Source organism: Maniola hyperantus, chromosome 19 (genome assembly GCF_902806685.2).
Source record: "Maniola hyperantus chromosome 19, iAphHyp1.2, whole genome shotgun sequence".
Taxonomy (NCBI): Eukaryota; Metazoa; Arthropoda; class Insecta; order Lepidoptera; family Nymphalidae; genus Maniola; species Maniola hyperantus.
Window position 1 is genome coordinate 3,228,065 of NC_048554.1, and position 18,175 is coordinate 3,246,239.

At 37.6% G+C, this 18,175-nt stretch overlaps 1 protein-coding gene across 2 annotated transcripts in view; it reads left to right on the forward strand.

Annotated features, from left to right (window-relative positions):
• Nucleotides 1-1,094: 1,094 nt before the first annotated feature.
• LOC117991257 (solute carrier family 25 member 16-like) overlaps nucleotides 1,095-18,175 on the forward strand; it is a 128,347-nt gene continuing 111,266 nt past the window's right edge. Inside the window, exons 1-6 of one of the 2 annotated variants that reach the window (XR_011237856.1) lie at nucleotides 1,095-1,616; nucleotides 2,008-2,234; nucleotides 7,832-8,020; nucleotides 9,478-9,634; nucleotides 10,711-10,852; nucleotides 13,586-14,217. Coding sequence is in view for 1 of the 2 variants with exons in the window: in XM_034978833.2 (XP_034834724.1) it covers nucleotides 1,553-1,616; nucleotides 2,008-2,234; nucleotides 7,832-8,020; nucleotides 9,478-9,634; nucleotides 10,711-10,852; nucleotides 13,586-13,763 (957 nt within the window). In the remaining variant the exon portion in view is untranslated. Of the gene's footprint in view, nucleotides 1,617-2,007; nucleotides 2,235-7,831; nucleotides 8,021-9,477; nucleotides 9,635-10,710; nucleotides 10,853-13,585; nucleotides 15,555-18,175 lie in introns of those variants that run through there. The other variant, XM_034978833.2, reaches the window with a different exon arrangement.

Genomic DNA, 18,175 nt, shown 5'->3' on the forward strand with positions numbered 1-18,175 from the left:
TCCATAATGTTATCAAAGGGTGTGAAGTCTACCAATCCGCACATGGCCAGTGTGGTAGACTATGGCTAAACCCCTTCTCACTCTAAGAAGTGACCCGTGCTCTGTAGTGAGCCAGCGATGTGTTGATCATGATAGGAATTTGGTCTAGAAAAACTAAAGAAATACCTACCTCTTTATTCAAATAAACTTGTAAATAGGTGCTTTCGAATCGTCAAGAGAATCTATCACTGGATCGGAACGCCCAATACTTAAAGAAAAACCTATGCGTGAACCATATTGTCATCAAGTTCAAGGAATTTAATAAAAATTGCATTCAAGGATTAAAGTAGATACCTATGACACTATTACAATGGCATTTACAAACCTGCAGTGAACCTGAACAGCCTGGAATACAGCCCCTCTTGTAAGAAATGTTCACTAAACTTAACTAGTACCTAACTACAACTATACTGGAGTCCTGTCTCGTAAAAAAACACTGGAGTTCTGTCTCAAAACACTGGAGTCCTGTCTCAAAACACTGGAAGTCTCTGTTTCAAACATGGGTACGGAAAACTTAAAATTTCTTTGGTCTCAAAACACTAGAATCTCTGACAGCTTACTTAGCGTGGGTTAGGTTCACTGGTTTGCTAAACGTAGCGTGAAATCACTAAAAACTGGCTTTAAATAGTTACAAAAGGTATTGAAAATAGCAAAATCAGAAAACATTACGACCGCCAGCACAGACCAGGTTGTTTGCCCAATTTCTACCATATCAATAGCAAAAAGTTGTCTGACAATTTTATTTTCAAGAATATTTATTAAATCAATGATACATACCAAAGGTAGAACCACATAAAATATTGGTAAATAGAAATTAATGGTTAGAGAATATTTTTTTCTTTAAAATACAAATAATATGTTAATGTAAACTAAACTACCAATTTGGTAGAAAAATTAAACATGGGATGCCTTGACCACAGAATAATATACCTATCGAATTTGTCCAGTCACAGTAGCGCGGTCTGCTATTGCCTTTTGGTACTAAATGAATTGAAGTACCATGCTAGGTATTTGTTCTAAGATTGATGACCCTGGGTGTCAAGTTGTGTCGGGCTGCGGGCTATATGTTATTGTTCTGTGCTGCGGGCATGGTCATTGGTCTACTCGACCGGAATGTAGAAATAGAAATAATTTATTATAAATTAAAGTTTTTAATAATTAACGCAGCTAAAATCCTTTAGTGTATCCAAAAGTGAGTTGAAAAAGATCGTATAGAAGTAGTCTTTCAAATTACGTTTTAAAGTAGTGACGTCATTTAAAGTTTGTTATGACCGAAGAAAGTTTTGTTTGCAATAAATCAGAGGTGAAAGTTTGTTTAAAATGTTGCGTGCCAAATCGTGAAGAAATGTCCCCGACGCTCGACCAATCGACCATAATTATCGTGAATTAAATTGTTGACTTTCGATAGCCTTTAATCGAATTCCACGAAGTTTTAGGAAGAGTTATCTGTTAACTCGGAAGACACGAACAGGAATTTGTATTTTTATGCTTTAAGTTGAAGAGCTCATTGAAAATGGCTTTAAAAGTGGAACCGAAGAACGACCTCGATTTTATACTAAGGAATTTATTGGCTGGTGGTAAGTTTAATAGATTTTTTTAATCATAAAATGACCAACTACTCCTTGTTTCAAAATATTTTAATATTAATAATTGTCCCTAATACATAGTTAATTCACTTTAGTGTAAAAGGGTTCCTTTTACTTTATTTAATGAATAATGGTGACATGGGATGCAAATCATACACTGATACAAATTTCATTTAAAACAAGGAGAATTATTATTGTACCTAGTCATAAATTGGATATTGAATCACTTGTGAATGTTATGAACTTTTAAATGTAGATTTTTCATGATAAAGTTTATGCAGATAATCTGACTGAGAATCACACAACTGACAAACAAAAAGTGTGTAATGGTAACCAATTTGAATAAATCGTTAGAATTTGAAGTGAATGTTTTTTTTCACAGGAGTAGCAGGAATGTGTGCAAAAACAACCGTTGCACCACTGGATCGCATCAAAATCCTCCTCCAAGCACAGTCCTCACACTACAAGCACCATGGTGTGTTTGGGGGTCTCATGGCTATAGTGAAGCAGGAGTCCCTCATAGCACTATACAAAGGCAATGGCGCTCAGATGGTTAGGATATTCCCCTATGCTGCAACACAGTTTACCAGCTTTGAGATTTACAAAAAGGTATGATTGTAGTTTTTCCTCTTAAATATGGGGTATAACTCCCGCAAATTGCTAATGCGCGTGGCCGCCATTTAGTGACGTAGCACTAGATTGAAGTTTCGAGCTGATGGTATATTTTTATTTCAGCTGACGTCAAAATGACGTCATTTCGATGTTAATGAGACATGGTTCCAGCGCAATAGCAATTTGCGGGACTTGTACTTGTTATACTGAGATAGCCTTTATCCTTGTTTCCTGGTTGAACACTCATGATTTATAGTAAACAAATAAGCAGGCATGACAGTTTGAAGAGTTCACCAATACTGGCTTTTTAAGAATTTGTTTAACTACTCCTTGTATTCATCCATACTAAAACCAATATAAACGCAATAGTGTCAGTTTGTCTGTCTTTTATCGTTTTATGGACCCATCTACTTAACGGACTTTGAAGAAAAATACACAGACAGCTTGCATCCTAGACATAGGTTACTTTTCATCCTGGATAATCAAATATTTCCCATCACTGGATTTTAACAACCTAAATCCACGCAGACAAAGTCGCAGGTATCATTGTTTATGGGGTTATTCAAGTGGGGATACTGCTAAAGGGAGTGGGTCCTACAATTTTCATGTATGTAAAAGGAATTATCTGGACATACCTGCAGAATTTCGATAGGTCAGCATAGCTGCATTTACCTTATACATTTTAAGAAGTTATCTTATCTATATTAGCTACTTATCTGCAAGAGATTTAGTGTTTCGATGTCATGCAGCATATTAAATAGAATACTGATACTTTTGGTCAGTACACTTTAAATGCAAAGTACACACTTTCCACACTAACATAATATACCAAAATCGATTATGAAACAATTGATTGGTTTGTATTGTTTATCTACGTGTAGCAATATAAATCCTAACGTTGAATATAAAAAATCTCATTTATATTTTATCGATATATTTAATAGTATTACTTATACTTTATTGTATATAGTAAAAAGATTATGTTAATACAATAACATAATGCATATAAGTACTACCGGCGCGGTGCGCGGCGGCCTTATCGCTGAATTAGCGATCTCTACCAGGTTCCTAGGTTTCCAGGTGCCAAAGGCTGTACTAAATAAGGGAAATAAATATATACTTAATATATATAGACAGAAATATATTTTAACATACCACAATATATTAAATATATTATCATACTAGCCTATGTCCGCGACTTCGTCCGCGTGGAATTAGGTTTTTTAAAAATCCCATGGGAACTCCTTGGTTTTTTGGGATAAAATGTAGCCTATGTCACACTCTGATATGATTGAAGGACAAACCAACAAACAAACATACATACTTTCGCATTTATAATAAGGGTAGGTAATACTGAAGGGTACTGATATAAGTAATAAGGGTACTGATTTTTCTAACGATATTTTCCTTTTCCTGTAACTGTAACGCGACACGCGTCTAGTTACGTGCAGCTCATTATCAGGTCTGTTAAAATATATTTCTCTTTTCTTACAAAATGTTGTTGCATGTAATGTATGCAGTTTAATACAAGATGTTCCACCACCATGACTGCAACGTTACGTTTCGTCACCCTCGCCGTTACCTCTACCGTTACAGCCTATCCACATTAAACGATTCCATAATTAAAAGTCCGCGACAGGTTGAGATTATGTGTATGAGACGGAGGGAGCTCCTGCGCTAACCCGGAGCGGCCGAGCGCGGATGAAGTGAGGGTGTGCGGGGTGTTGCCTCCCCGATTGGCACTATGTACTTCCCCGGGATGTAAGCTACCTATGTACCAAATTTCATCAAAATCGGTTAAACTGTTGGGTCGTGAAAAGCTTGCAGACAGACAGACACACTTTCGCATTATTTTATAATATTAGTATGGATGGATTTAAAATCTGCTCATTTCTGATTTGATCTACGAGATCTCCATCGCCAGTTGAGTGTCTGAGTTTTCTTAAGAGTGGTACATTTTCGAGGACAGTTAATGTTTAGTTAAGGATCTCGCATAAGTTATTCAATACTCATGAATGTGATAACGGATTCGGCTAATGCAGAATCTATCGTCTAATCTTATGGACCCTTTAGAACAGAAAAAGTGTGCAAACTCGAAAAATATGTAAACAACTTGTTTTCAGAATTCCACAAAAGTGGTCAAATGGCGTGGTTTCGCATTTAGGCACTAGACAGTAGGTATATGGGTCCAGTTGGCATACTGGCACCGTTTTGAGGTGCGGCTGGTATGTTGACCGGTGTATCTTTAGACCGGAACTACGGAGTGGCGACTCATTTCCATATGTGGAAAGCCGAGATATCCAATTAGGTACCTACTATACTATATAATGTGCTTGCTACAAGTTTTCCACAATCAGTACCCTTATTATAAATGTGAAAGTGTGTTTGTTTGTTGGTTTGTCCTTCAATCACGTGGCAACGGTGCAACGGATTGACGTGATTTTTTGCATAGGTATAGATAAAGACCTGGAGAGTGACACAGGTAACTTTTTATCCCGGAAAAATCAATGAGTTCCCACGGGATTTTAAAAAAACCTAATTCCACGCGGACAAAGTCGCGGGCATCAACTATAAGTGAATAATAAGTTACACTACACGGCCGAAAGTGATGAACATCGATCTTTAGAAAAAGAGAGTCGGTTGATTTCGGCTTCGTAGAGCTATCTCTAACTTGTGAAGCTGTGATAACTGCCCATTGGTTCGAATGTCCGCCTTCTAATCAGAGGTCGGGGGTTCGATGCCTCTAATTTTTCGGAGTTATAGGTATGTGCGTTTTAAGTAATTAACGGTAAAGGAAAACATCGTGAGCAAAACCTGCATGCCTGAGAGTTCCCCATAATGTTCTCAAAGGCCAATCTGCACTTGGCTAGCGTGGTAGACTGGCCAAAACCTTTCTCACTCTGAGTCTAAGAAGATTGATCATGATGATTCATTAGCTTATTTTAATGTCACAGAAAAAAATTATACAGCTCGATCTACGGTAAATCATAAGATTTTTCAGCACCTTCGCACGGGTTTTTAATTAGCCCAAAAGCTATAAAAGTTATCCGTTTTTTATCAGGCTTTGTTTAACTAACTTTACTCAAGATTTATTGACTAAAATTTATTATTAAATCCTATAAGCCGACGTATGGGATTGAGTAATCAATCACAGAAATCTAATCATTATTTTTAATATTTTAAGTTATAACTTTTACCGCTTTTAATTTACAAAAATCCGAATGTAGGTAGGTAGTTGTGTAATACCTATTTTTAATCCATACTAATCACTACCCATATAATAAATGCGAAAGTGTGTTTGTTTGGTGGTTTGTCCTTCAATCGCGCCGCAACGGATCGATGGGATTTTTTGTATAGTTAAAGACTTGGAGAGTGATATAGCTGGCTACTTTTTATCCCAGGAAATTAAACAGTCCCCATGGGATTTTTAAAACCTAAATTCACTCGGACGAAGTTGCGAGCATCAGCTAGTAATAAAATAAATATAAAAGTTAGTACCTATGAAACGAATACTTACGAAACTGCAGGCAAAAGCCGTTACGGTAAATACGGTCTACTTGTAAAATAGCAAACAAACGATCACAATCATGATCGGGTTGAATTTCCGAGGCAGAAACCCCATAATATAATGATCTATCATATTGTTCATAAGTGATTGATGATTGCAAATTGGTCTAAATCACAAGCCACTTCAGAAATTGTCGCCGACCATGTCCCTTTGCCATTCGTTCGTTATGTATAGCTAGCTGAAGCCAGCGACTTCGTCCGCGTGGAATTAGGTTTTTAAAAATCCCGTGGCAACTTTTTGATTTTCCGGAATAAAAAGTAGCCTATGTCACTCTCCCAGGTCTTTATCTATACCCATGCAAAAAATCACCACGATACGTTGCTCCATTACGGCGTGATTGAAGGACAAACCAACAAACAAACACACTTCCGCATTTATAATAAAGGTACCTACTGATGTTATATCACTATCACTATCATTATAAATGCGAAAGTGTTTGTTTGTTGGTTTGTCCTTCAATCACACCGTAATGGAGCAACGTATCGTGGTGATTTTTGCATGGCTATAGTTAATAAAGACCTTGAGAGTAACATAGGCAAATTTTTAACCGGGAAATCAAAGAGTTCCCACGGGATTTTTAAAGACCTAAATCCACGCGTATGAAGTCGCGGTCATCAGCTAGTCTAAATATATAAAAGGAAAAGGTGACCGACTGACTGACTGACTGACTGATCTATCAACGCACAGCTCAAACTACTGGACGGATCGAGCTGAAATTTGGCATGCAGATAGCTATTATGACGTAGGCATCCGCTAAGAAAGGATTTTTGAAAATTCAACCCCTAAGGGGTGGATAGGGGTTTGAAGTTTGTGTAGTCCACGCGGACGAAGTCGTGAGCATAAGCTAGTATTACATAAAAATAAAGATTTGCCATACTTATCAGATGACCCTCGCTGAATAATGGATTCATTGAAATTCCATACTCATGTCTCTGAATATAAAACATAAAAGAACTAAATGACAATACTTGCCTCAGTCCTTGGAATCTAAAGATCTTGTCTGGGTGTCGGGGATTGTTATTAGATCTGATCATCTCACGGAACGTTTAAAAGCAGATTGCATAAGAAAAACACTTTTAAAATAGTTCAAGGCATGGGAGATAAATCGGGAATTTAAATAACAAGTCTATCTTTTGTCCACGACTTCGCGTGGATTATGTTTTTTTTAAATAAAAGGGGGAAAGGGGTCTACTGTTCAATCCCGAGCACGCACATCTAACTTTTCGGAGTTAGGAGCGTTTTAACTGAAGCTTGGCCAGCGTGGTGGACTATGGACGAACCTTTTTCATTCTGAGAAGAGACCCGCGCTTAATATTGACCAGGCGATGGGATAATGATGATGATGATATTGAGATACGTATTTACAGAAGCCGGCAAGAAACATCTAACTTTCGGCTTTTTAGAGCGTTTTCTCTGTCACTCACACCTATATGACGTTTTGTCGGTCTCAACGACAGAGTCAACGCTCTACGCCTTTCATTACAACTACAATATAGCAAAAAATAAGAAGTCATACATATTTAAAAAAATGCACAACACAAAATTACATGAACCCAAAATCTGATCGCACCTTCACATTATAATTTTTTTTATGAGATACAAATAATAATACTGGAGGTCGATTCCGGAAAAGATGCATCAATCATTATAATGATTGGCTGAATTTGTGGTATTCTTGTTGCAACAATGCATTGAGCCAACAGTGAGCGAGTGTCGGCCAATAAGGCGTCATCTCCACGGACGAGAGAATCGCGGCGATAGTCTCGCCGTGCCACCAGATTCGATACAACTCTTATAGCATTGCCCTGTGAAGATAGGTCTATACTATAGTAGAGTGGAGTGGGTGATACTATCGCCGACGATAGTAGATCGGACACGTTGCTATTCCCTCGCCCGTGGAGATGGCGCCTGAGGGGCGATTCCGCTGCGAGCATCACGCTGTAGCTATCAAACTACCCCGGTATGGCCCCAGAAGATATTATCCGCGCCGTAAACAAAAGTATTGTACCTATTCTATCATTTTCAGTACCTAAGTGGGTTAAGTATACCCCTAGTGCAGCACGGCGATAAGTTCTTGGCGGGAGCTGGGGCAGGCCTCACCGCGGTCACTCTGACATACCCGCTCGACACCATCCGCGCGAGGCTGGCCTTCCAAGTGACGGGCGAGCATCGATATACCGGCATCGCGCACGCTGCCACCACCATGTTCAAGACTGTTAGTAAATATTGCTACGATCGCTAACCTGTAACCCATGCGTCGCATGGGAGCCCAGACATGTAACTCCTCACATGTTTGGGCTCCCTGTAAAAACCGATACCATGATGTTGTTAGGGATTGTTGTTAGGGATATTAGGGCTGCGCGGATAAGTGAATCCCGCGATATTAGAACTTTTAATTAAACAGAGCATTCTTACTAGAGCTAATGTCACATTTTTAATTAAATAAATTATTTAGCTTTTCATACAAGACCCGTCTAATTTGATGTCAAAAATAACAGTTAATAGGCTACTTGACACTTTTTTAAAGTTGGTCTTAAATGGTTAATATTTGTGCTATTATATCAAAAAAATTAACACTATATTTTTTTGCGCCCTAAAAACCGTAAAACTTTCATTTAAAAATATATTTTTCTTAGACAGGTGAAAACACTGTCGGCCATGTTTGGCCGATAGATTATCTGTGCTCTGACGTCATGCATTTGTAAACAACAGCATAACCTCCCAAAGTTTAATAAACATGACTTCTATACTAGTGTACATGAAAAATATAGTAATTTTCGTTATTGTATCATCCGAGAATGTAAAAAACGCATTATAAAGACCACAGGAAAGTTGTGGATTAGAGTGCCCAGTGAAATAAATATACGTAACACGCGAAGACTTGCTTAAAGGGATCCTATATGACTAACGACTTCAACCCAAATTTATTTTTGCAAAGATCACTTTGTTGTAATAACTTATTCAATTTATAAAGAGAAAACGATATTTTTTTACGTTTACTATGAGTTTTTAGAAATATATAAAAACTAGCTTATGCTCGTGACTTCGCCCGCGTGGACTTCATAAATTTCAAACCTCCATTAAACCCACTCAGGGGTGGAATTTCAAAAAATCCTTTCCTAGTGGATACCTTCTCTTTACCTACAAAGAACACACCCACCAAATTTCATGTATCTAGGACCAGCTGTTTAGATGTTGATATATAAGTTAGTCAGGACTCTAAATTTTATATATATGGATACTACGTTAGTCCCCGCGTGACATAGGGATGACATTTCTTTGTTTACATATTTAATGACTTCACATCATGGCTGACAGCGTTTTCTGCGTTTCAAATAAAAATAAAAACTGTATTTTTTAAAATTGGATTTATATATCCATCCTGCTTTTTTAATAATTGTTATTGATATATTTCGTTGTCTTAAGCAAAATACTATAATAAATAATGATTTATTGGACGAAATTAGATATGAGTCAAGTAGCCCATTATGTAGGGGTATGTATTTCATAAAAACTGCCACACCCCTTCCAGGTTAGCCCGCTTCCATCTTAGACTGCAGCATCACTTACCAAATGAGATCGCAGTCAAGGGTTTGATCTGAATAAATGTTGTATTTAAGTAAAGAAATAAGAATAAATAAAGAAATTGTTCAACCTCATTCTTGAACCCAGGAAGGCGGTTTCCGAGCTTTGTACCGTGGTTTCGTACCGACGATGGTGGGCATGGTGCCGTACGCGGGCTTCAGCTTCTACTGCTTCGAGTCGCTCAAGTTCCTGTGCATGAAGTACCTCCCCACTGCGCTGTGCCGGAAGTGCGAGAGGAATACTGGCAAGTCTCAACTGATAGATCCTCTGCTGGCTATAGATCTTTTGAAGTACCTAATTACCATGACTTTAACGAGTTCCTCTACTAAGCTTGAGTGATGTGACTGTTACTGACCAAGTTTGAGCAAGGCTTATACGTGAGAGATGATAGAAAAGAGGGTAGAATGCACATAATTATGTCCATTATAATATTTGTCGTCATACTGAGTGGGGCCAAAATATTTATTAAAAAAATTAAGCAATTGCTGGCGGTGAGGCCACGCCTGATCTCTCTCTGACTGTTTCATTGAACTATGAGAGTGCACCTGTGATTGTGCTGACACATCAGTATCTCCTGCATAATTGACTAATAGCGCATAACTGAGTAGGTTCCTGAGGTAGTGGAGCGGTGCGGGATGGGTTACAGTTGTCACAAGTTGACGAATCACTGAGCTTTCGCGTCACGTCATCACACCCCTCCCGCACCGCTCCTCTACTGCAGGAACTTACTCAGTTATTCGCTATGCCTGTAGTTTTCATTGAGATTGGATGCAGTGGCCATTTGGTAAGCAGTACCCGTAGTACAAGATTTTACGTCTCACCAAACGAAACCAAATTCGAGAGTCGAAATACTTCCGCGTTACAGTAAAATGGACTTAAACAGCCTTGAATTGAAGTCAAATATTCAATGCCACTGATTTTAATTTCGCAATGTTTCCGCTTGGAGCGCTGGCTGTAGAAATGTAGACAAACTTGAACTTTAAAACAAGGCATTTAAGATCCAGGTTACTGTAACGCGGAAGTATTTCGACTCTCGAATTTGGTTTGGTTTGGTGCTACGTAAAATCTTGTACTACGGGTACTGAACATTATCATTTAGGCGGCGCGCGCACTGCGGTACGGCGAGTTGCGGTGCGTTTTAAAATCCGTAAATTTGAATTTAGATCAAGTAAAATCCGGTGCGGAATTCATTCAGCAGTGCGCGCGCTTCAATGTAGTTCTATAGTTCAGATTTTGCGGGGGGAAACCATACGGTAATTTACCGTGGTGCGCGCTAGCTCTTCCTCGTATTTCATCGTCTTATTATTTCGTCACTTCCAGGTGGTCTAGTACTGACAGTGCCGGGTAAGCTGGTCTGCGGTGGTCTGGCGGGCGCCGTCGCGCAGTCTGTGTCGTACCCTCTAGACGTGACGCGGCGCCGCATGCAGCTCGCATGTATGAGCCCGGAGACTGCCAAGTTCGGGTGAGCCCTCACACATACGCTTTGCCTGCGATCATATCCAGTTAAAAACATGCACATAGCGCAATGATAAAGCATTACAAAATTAAGCCTCAATAACTCAACGGGTAAAGGAGTGGACTGGAAACCGAAAGGTCCACGGTTCAAACCCCGCCCGTTGCACTATTGTCGTACCTACTCCTAGCACAGTCCTTAGTTGGAGAGGAAAGGGGAATATTAGTCATTTAATATGGCTAATAGGTAAAAAAAGAGAAAAAGAAAAATGTCAAACTGTTAATACATGATTACGGTACGATACGAACTACGAAGAACCGATTACCTAAAGAGCTTCGCACATTACACAGACTCGATGCCGAATCTACTCTAGCTTGACTCACAATATAGCATAGAAATGCGAGCTTTATATCGTGTTCCTTAGTGCTGCTGCCCACTGGGCTACTGGCAGCCACAAAACGCGATCACTAGTGGTTAAGATAAGCCACTAGATGTGGCCTCCGTTCGCACCCACTAGAATAGAATCCATCACCCTTTTTCTTCAGTATTTGATAGGGGCGGAAGTGTTTGTTTATGTAAAATGAAAACTACTATTATTTATTACTAGCTGCCCTGGCGAACTTCGTCGCGCCTAACAGTCGATTCAAATTTTTTAAATTTTTCGCTCCGTAAGAACCATCCTCCTACTTCAAGGAATATTATAAAAAAAGAATTAGCGAAATCGGTTCAGCTGTTCTCGTGATTTGCGATCAGCAACACATTCAGCGATTCATTTTTATATATAGAACTTACTATTAATATCCTTAAAAAAGTCCTTGAGTTGGACCACACTTCAATGTTGAAAATTCTAAAAAATAAATGCAATATTAAAGATTTTTTTTAAATTCCGTTACAAGTTAGCCCTTGACTGCGATCACAGTTCACACGTTATATTGATACAATATACTGATTAAGATATTATGTATAGCACCAATTTAACAAAAGGCACGAACAGTCCTTTGCCAGATAACACTTTTCCCCATCTTTAGTGTAATAATATGACACCTCTATGGTCACTAACATCTTCTGCACTTAAATATTTTCTAAATATTTAATTTTATTTATATACATATTATGTAATAATATCTGTTTCTATTACATATTTCTTGCATTGGTGTTGGCAACACTAACAGAAGGTTGGTATTATTTTTGGTTATTTTTTTCGTTTTGTTTGTTTACTGTTATTATTAATTTTTTTTTTAAACTTTAATGAGTAAATACTATATTATTACGTTATAAATACTTTTATTCGGTTTTATAATTTTATCGAACGCCAAACGATACTTACCAAATTATATCTTTATAAATGACTAACTAAATATGATGTTTCCTTAAAAATTACTTGATTTAAAAACAATTCATATGCTTGATATAATTTTTCAGAGGTGCAATTTATGTACATTTATAATGGTTTAATATACTATTATATAACCTAATTTTAATTATTACTGGCCCCTCCAAAATGCACAGCCTGACAGCTAACTTTACTCACAATGTGGTGTTCTTCTCTTTTTTCTTCCTGGATTTCTTTTCCGCACTTAGGCGCAGTTTATACATGAAAGGCTTAAGGCAAAAGTGCGGCGCAGATGTGGTGCTGCTTCAAAACTTATTCATACAAAATGTATGAAAGCGACGCGTCTTGAATTATACTCAAACAGCGCAGGCCTTACGCCTTATCTGTATAAATTGCGCCTTAGGGCCTTTGTGCACTCATCCGTATTCGGTTCGTATCCGTGATTCTTCGAAGTGGCCGTCATACGAATACATACCTACTCATTCGATTCGTATTTTTACGGAATCCGTGATTTCACAGATGAGTGCACAAACGCCCTTAGACGTAGCCGACTGTCGTATGTTAGAGCCCTGACGCGGTTCCCCACCGGATCACTCCAGCCAGCTGCACACACTCCGTGTAATAATGTTGGTAACACAATTTCGTGTTATCAATATTATTACTTAGGTATTTTGTTATTTGTGTGTGAGTGAAGTCAGTAAAAACTGTCTAGTTGGCACTCTTACAGAGAGAGAGAGCCAGCGCGTGCCAGACCTTCGGTACTCTAAAGGCGTCTGGCAGGGCGTTGCCATGACACTGAGTATCTGGCAATGCATGACGTGATTTCTAATACTATTCCGAAAAAAATATCAAAAAATAACACTTATACTTTGACGTAAGATTTTTTACACCTTTATTACCTGTTATCTCCCAAAGCCACCATGATCCAAACTTCATGCTAAGTCGCTGATCCTGTGTTGGGGACACAATACCTAGAGAAACTTTCAGCTTTTATAAAATTACGAAGGTCTGGCACGTGCTAGCTCTTAGGGTGAGATCTATAGAGCGCACTCTGACTTTGCTTAGACTTAAGACAAAGTTAAAATGAGACAGAGCTATGTCTCTCACATAAAGCTGTCTCGTTTTAACTCAATCTTAAGTCTGAGCAAAGTCAAAGTCAAAGTATAGATTTCAGCCTTAGTCCTTTAGCATTTGAACAGAGTAATTTCTTTTTTTGATACAACTTACGTACACCTTAAACCCAGCTTCACTAGCCTTTAAATCTTCTTCAACCTAGTTGCCTGGTAGAGATTGCTTCACAGCGATAAGGCCGCTAATTGTATATTCTTCTTTTACATGTTTCTTTTTGTGTCTTTTCTTTTTGGTGTACAATAAAGAATATTAAACTAAACTAAATATTTTTCCACCAGCACGGGCATGGTGAAAACGCTCACCCTCATATACCGCGAGAACGGCATAGTGAGGGGCCTGTACCGAGGCATGACCGTCAACTACATCCGCGCCATCCCCATGGTGGCCACTTCCTTCTCCACCTACGAGCTGATGAAGCAGCTGCTCAACCTCGACACGGGGATGAAGATCTCATAACGGGGTGCTAGTCTGGAAGTTTCGTAAGGGGGTGCAAATAGAAATTTTGTAATGTGTTGCAAATATGGAAATTTTCTAATCGGATGCAATTAAAGAAATTAATTATATATTAAAAAAAAATTATATAATGGGGGTGCAAAAATAAATGTTGTGTTGCTGCAAAGTTCGCGATGGGTTGCAAAGGGCTTTCGTAAAATCAGTATTTCTTCTCTACATAGTATAAAATAAAGTCGCTTCCCGCTGTCTGTATGTATGAACGCCTAGAACTACGCTACGGATTTTAATGCGGCTTTCACCAATAGATAGAGTTATTCAAGAGAAAGGTTTATAGGTATAGTTTAATATTGGTTTGTATTAATTTGTTGAAATATGACGATATTTAAACAAAATGTCGGAGGAAATCAAGCTTCCATCGAAAATTAACAAATATTCCGCGCAACAAAACGAGACGGAGGCGGTGGTCGCATTTATAACATTAGTATGGAAGTAACACTACATAAGTATCTACATTGCCTCCCATGCGACGCCGGGGCGGGTCGCTAGTTCTATTATAAAATGACCCTTGTCATAAATGTATGTATAGCAACAGATTCACATTATTCAAGGCCAGCGCTGGGATGCTATTTGCTAGAACAATGTGAACACAATTTAAATTCTAGTACAGTTTACTGAATCCAGTAGGTACATAGAGTTTATCAAATTCACTTGGCTTTAACGATATTTTTGTATTAAAAATAACTAATAAATCCACCTTTTCAGTATTATGGATTTATGACTATCCTATAGAATGACATTCTGCTCAATGTTTTGTATATTTTGCAATACTGTAAGTATTCTTGTATTTGTGAAGAATAATAATCGGCCAGTAGTTGAGACAGTGAATGCTGTCTGCTTCACATATATTTTGATTTTTCTAGTCTAAATTAGACTAATAGGTACCTAGTGCATTCCACTTTTTTGACATCACAAACTATATTGTACTCAGTACTTAGTATAAGCAAGCACGCACTCTATAATGCGTAAAACATGACTCCTCACGCGCCATTTTAACTTTTTGTGTCAAATTTAATGACAAAAGTACGATTTTAGACCTTATTTTAAAGGTGAACCGTTCCTACTTTTGACATGACAGTTGACTCATAGAGTTAAAATGGCGCGTAAGGAGTCATTTTTTTATGAACTATCATCATCATGATCAACCCATCGCCGGCTCACTACAGAGCACGGATCTCCTCTCAGAGTGAGACGGGTTTTGGCCATAGTCTACCACGCTGGCCAAGTGCGGATTGGCAGACTTCACACACCTTTGAGAACATTATGAAACAGGAAATATTGTACATCGACCTCTAAAAGATAGATAGCGGTTTCGTAGAGCGTCGTTTCTTTCGTTCAGACCAACAAAACGTCACATGAGTGACAGAGACAACGCTCTACGAAGCTGAAACCTCTTTGTAAAGGTCGATGTACAATATTTCCTGCCGGCTATTGTCCTTGTTCACCTGTACACTAAGGAAAACTAAAGTACTATGCCTACCCTATGTATTTTATTGTGATTTCATATTTCATTGTGAAATTGTACGTGAGGATTAAAAAGAATGAATGTAATTTATGTTAATGGAACATAAATGTTATTATTTTAAGAAAATATAATGTGGAATGTATGTAACTAGATAAGAACAAAATGAAATGCACACAATGCTGTATATTTTAATAAATAGTTAGGGATAATAATTTAATTGGTGACAAGAGTTATTTATTTTACTATGAAATAAACTGTTCTTTATTTTTCAATAGATTAGTTTTATTTGTCAATTTCCTGATATACCTATGTATTTTTTCAAAGTAATGAAGCTCAAGGCATACCTACTGAGGTAAATGTAAGTCCAAGCGAAGCAGTGTTAATTCTAAAATTGCACTTTAATGACTATAACCACAAAATTATGTAAGTACCTACAAATCTGCTGTATACCGCATACTGTACCTACCTACGTATTTGTGTTGTAACAAATCCGACAAGATCATAATTTAGGATTTTGACCTTAAATTAAATTTCGAATGTTTTTTGAAAACATTTTCGAATTGAATTTCGAATTTTTGAAAACATGATCCCTGGTTGGTGGATCAAAATGGTTAGTGTCCACTGAGATTTTTGTGCCTCTATCATTTGTATGAGATCACGTAACAGAGAAAGCGCAATACCTACTAACTTACTGAGTTCTTTCCGCGGGTAGAGTATAATTATATTCCATGATACAAAGTAACCACCTTTTTCAGCCGGAGAATCCCCAAGCATTCTCGCGCAACGAGGCGAATTTGATGCTTCGAACCTTCTCTTCCTCAATGTAAAATAAGCTTTAAGCATAGTCTTATTATATCATATATTATTAAGGGATTTTCAGGATTACAGTCAATAAAAGTTAAGTTTTTATAATTAATTTTATTTATTATCTATTTCCTATCAACGAGCATAGTACAGAGTTAAAGAACAAAATGATGAATTTTCACATAAAATTGTAACCGAAAATATTCGTATAAAATTGAAAGAAAACCATGTGAAAACATAACAATATATAAAATTAAAAAGTTAACAAGTTAATCTTAGATTTTAATTTATTTCATAATGTAGCTATGATTCTTTTTAAAATATAATTTGTTCAAACTAAGTAACTAGTTTCGTATCAAATTAATTTAAGTGTTTTTCACAGGTTTTTTCTTTCATTTTCGCGTTTCGAAATAGCATTGGGATATTAGATTTCTCTCATTATAATATCGCATAGGTATCATTATCGACTTCAACTTTGGATATAATATAACTAATTGTATACCTACTTAATTATAATAATGTATATCAATAATATTTGACGCAATATTTATAGTTGCAATACAGTTCAACACTCGCACAACACTCGTTCAACATAAAAGTTATTCTTTCGCCGGAACTACTTTCTCGAATGTTTGAGGTTGAGGTTTTAGGCTGCATTCAGATTGAAGCGCGCGTTGCAACGCGCAATCGGAACACAGCTTGAAACCCAATGCGAATTGCCAGGAAAGCCTTATTTATAATCGAGCTTCATTTGGGTGAGATGACGACTGGGTGGTCAAACCTTTGACTGAAATACATTGACTGGACTCTAAAAATCATGCCGTCTTTATACAAAACGAATTGTGCCACAAGCGAAAGAGAAATCAGTTTTAAAATTGGGTTTCAATGGTTTTCATTCACTCAAAAGAAGCTCGCGTTCATTTTTTTGTAGTTTTTATGAGTTTATTTTTTATCTATAACTTACATACATAGTTATATTATAATACTAAACGAAACGTGTGGCTTCCGATCTCGTTGGTGGGAAAGTCTTTGTATCTAAGTTCAACACGCTTTCTATTAAAAACCTTAGTTCGGAAATGCAACTCAGTAGGCTTTCAGAGTGTCGCCCAAATTCTAAGTCTCAAGGCACGGTGCGGCAGAGTCAACGCGAAACGACGCATCACCTTTTCTAAAATGTTACATTGAACTTTATTTACGTACCTACTATCTACTATGTAATGGACTTTGGGTGAAGCAAAATGAAAAAGAGACTAATCTAAAAATGAATTTGTTCGGAGAATGAACATAAAGTTCAGTTTCATTTGTAAGCACACGTGTCGCGTTATTTCAACTCTCGCGCAATATGCCTTGAGCCTAAACAACTAACTAAATGGAATTTTTTATAGACTGTAACTATTTTTTCATTTTACAAAACTAAAAAATACGTCTATATTTAATGAAGACAATTGAATGTAATGTAAAATATCTTGTTTGCAGTTAACCACAAAAAACTACTAGACGTTTGGTAGGTACAGTTGACTAAAGGTGATCGCACACAGCCGCACGCGATGCAGGTTTCAGTACTGTAAGTGACGCCTGCTGGCTGCTGCACGTATCGGGCGCGCCGAAGAAATGTGGATGACGTCTGCAGAGATTACGTCTTGTGTGACTTGATAGTATAGGTACACACTCAACCTGCTAAACTTCGACGATTTATTAGGTAAATGATTATTTTCATATCGATTATTGAAAAATTCCAGCATTTTCAATCGTATTATAAAATTACATAGGCAATAGGCAATGCTCTCAAACGATATTAGAATAAAAAGGATCTTTACAGATTTTGAACTACCTACAGACAAAAAATATTGAGGTAATTTTGCTTTTCACTGGAAAATTCAGTCAGCCTGAAAAGAACTAATGTGCCCAGGGCCTCCAATAGGTTAAAGATGGCCCTGAGCGTCACATCAATCCACTACGCATGTTCACACACCCCCTGTTAAAAAATTCGTTGACTGTCATAGCTACACTGAAAAGCAAACTCACAATTTAGGACTATTCTCTTATGCTGATGTCGGTCGCGCGTACGTCGTATGTGTGCTGCTGCACC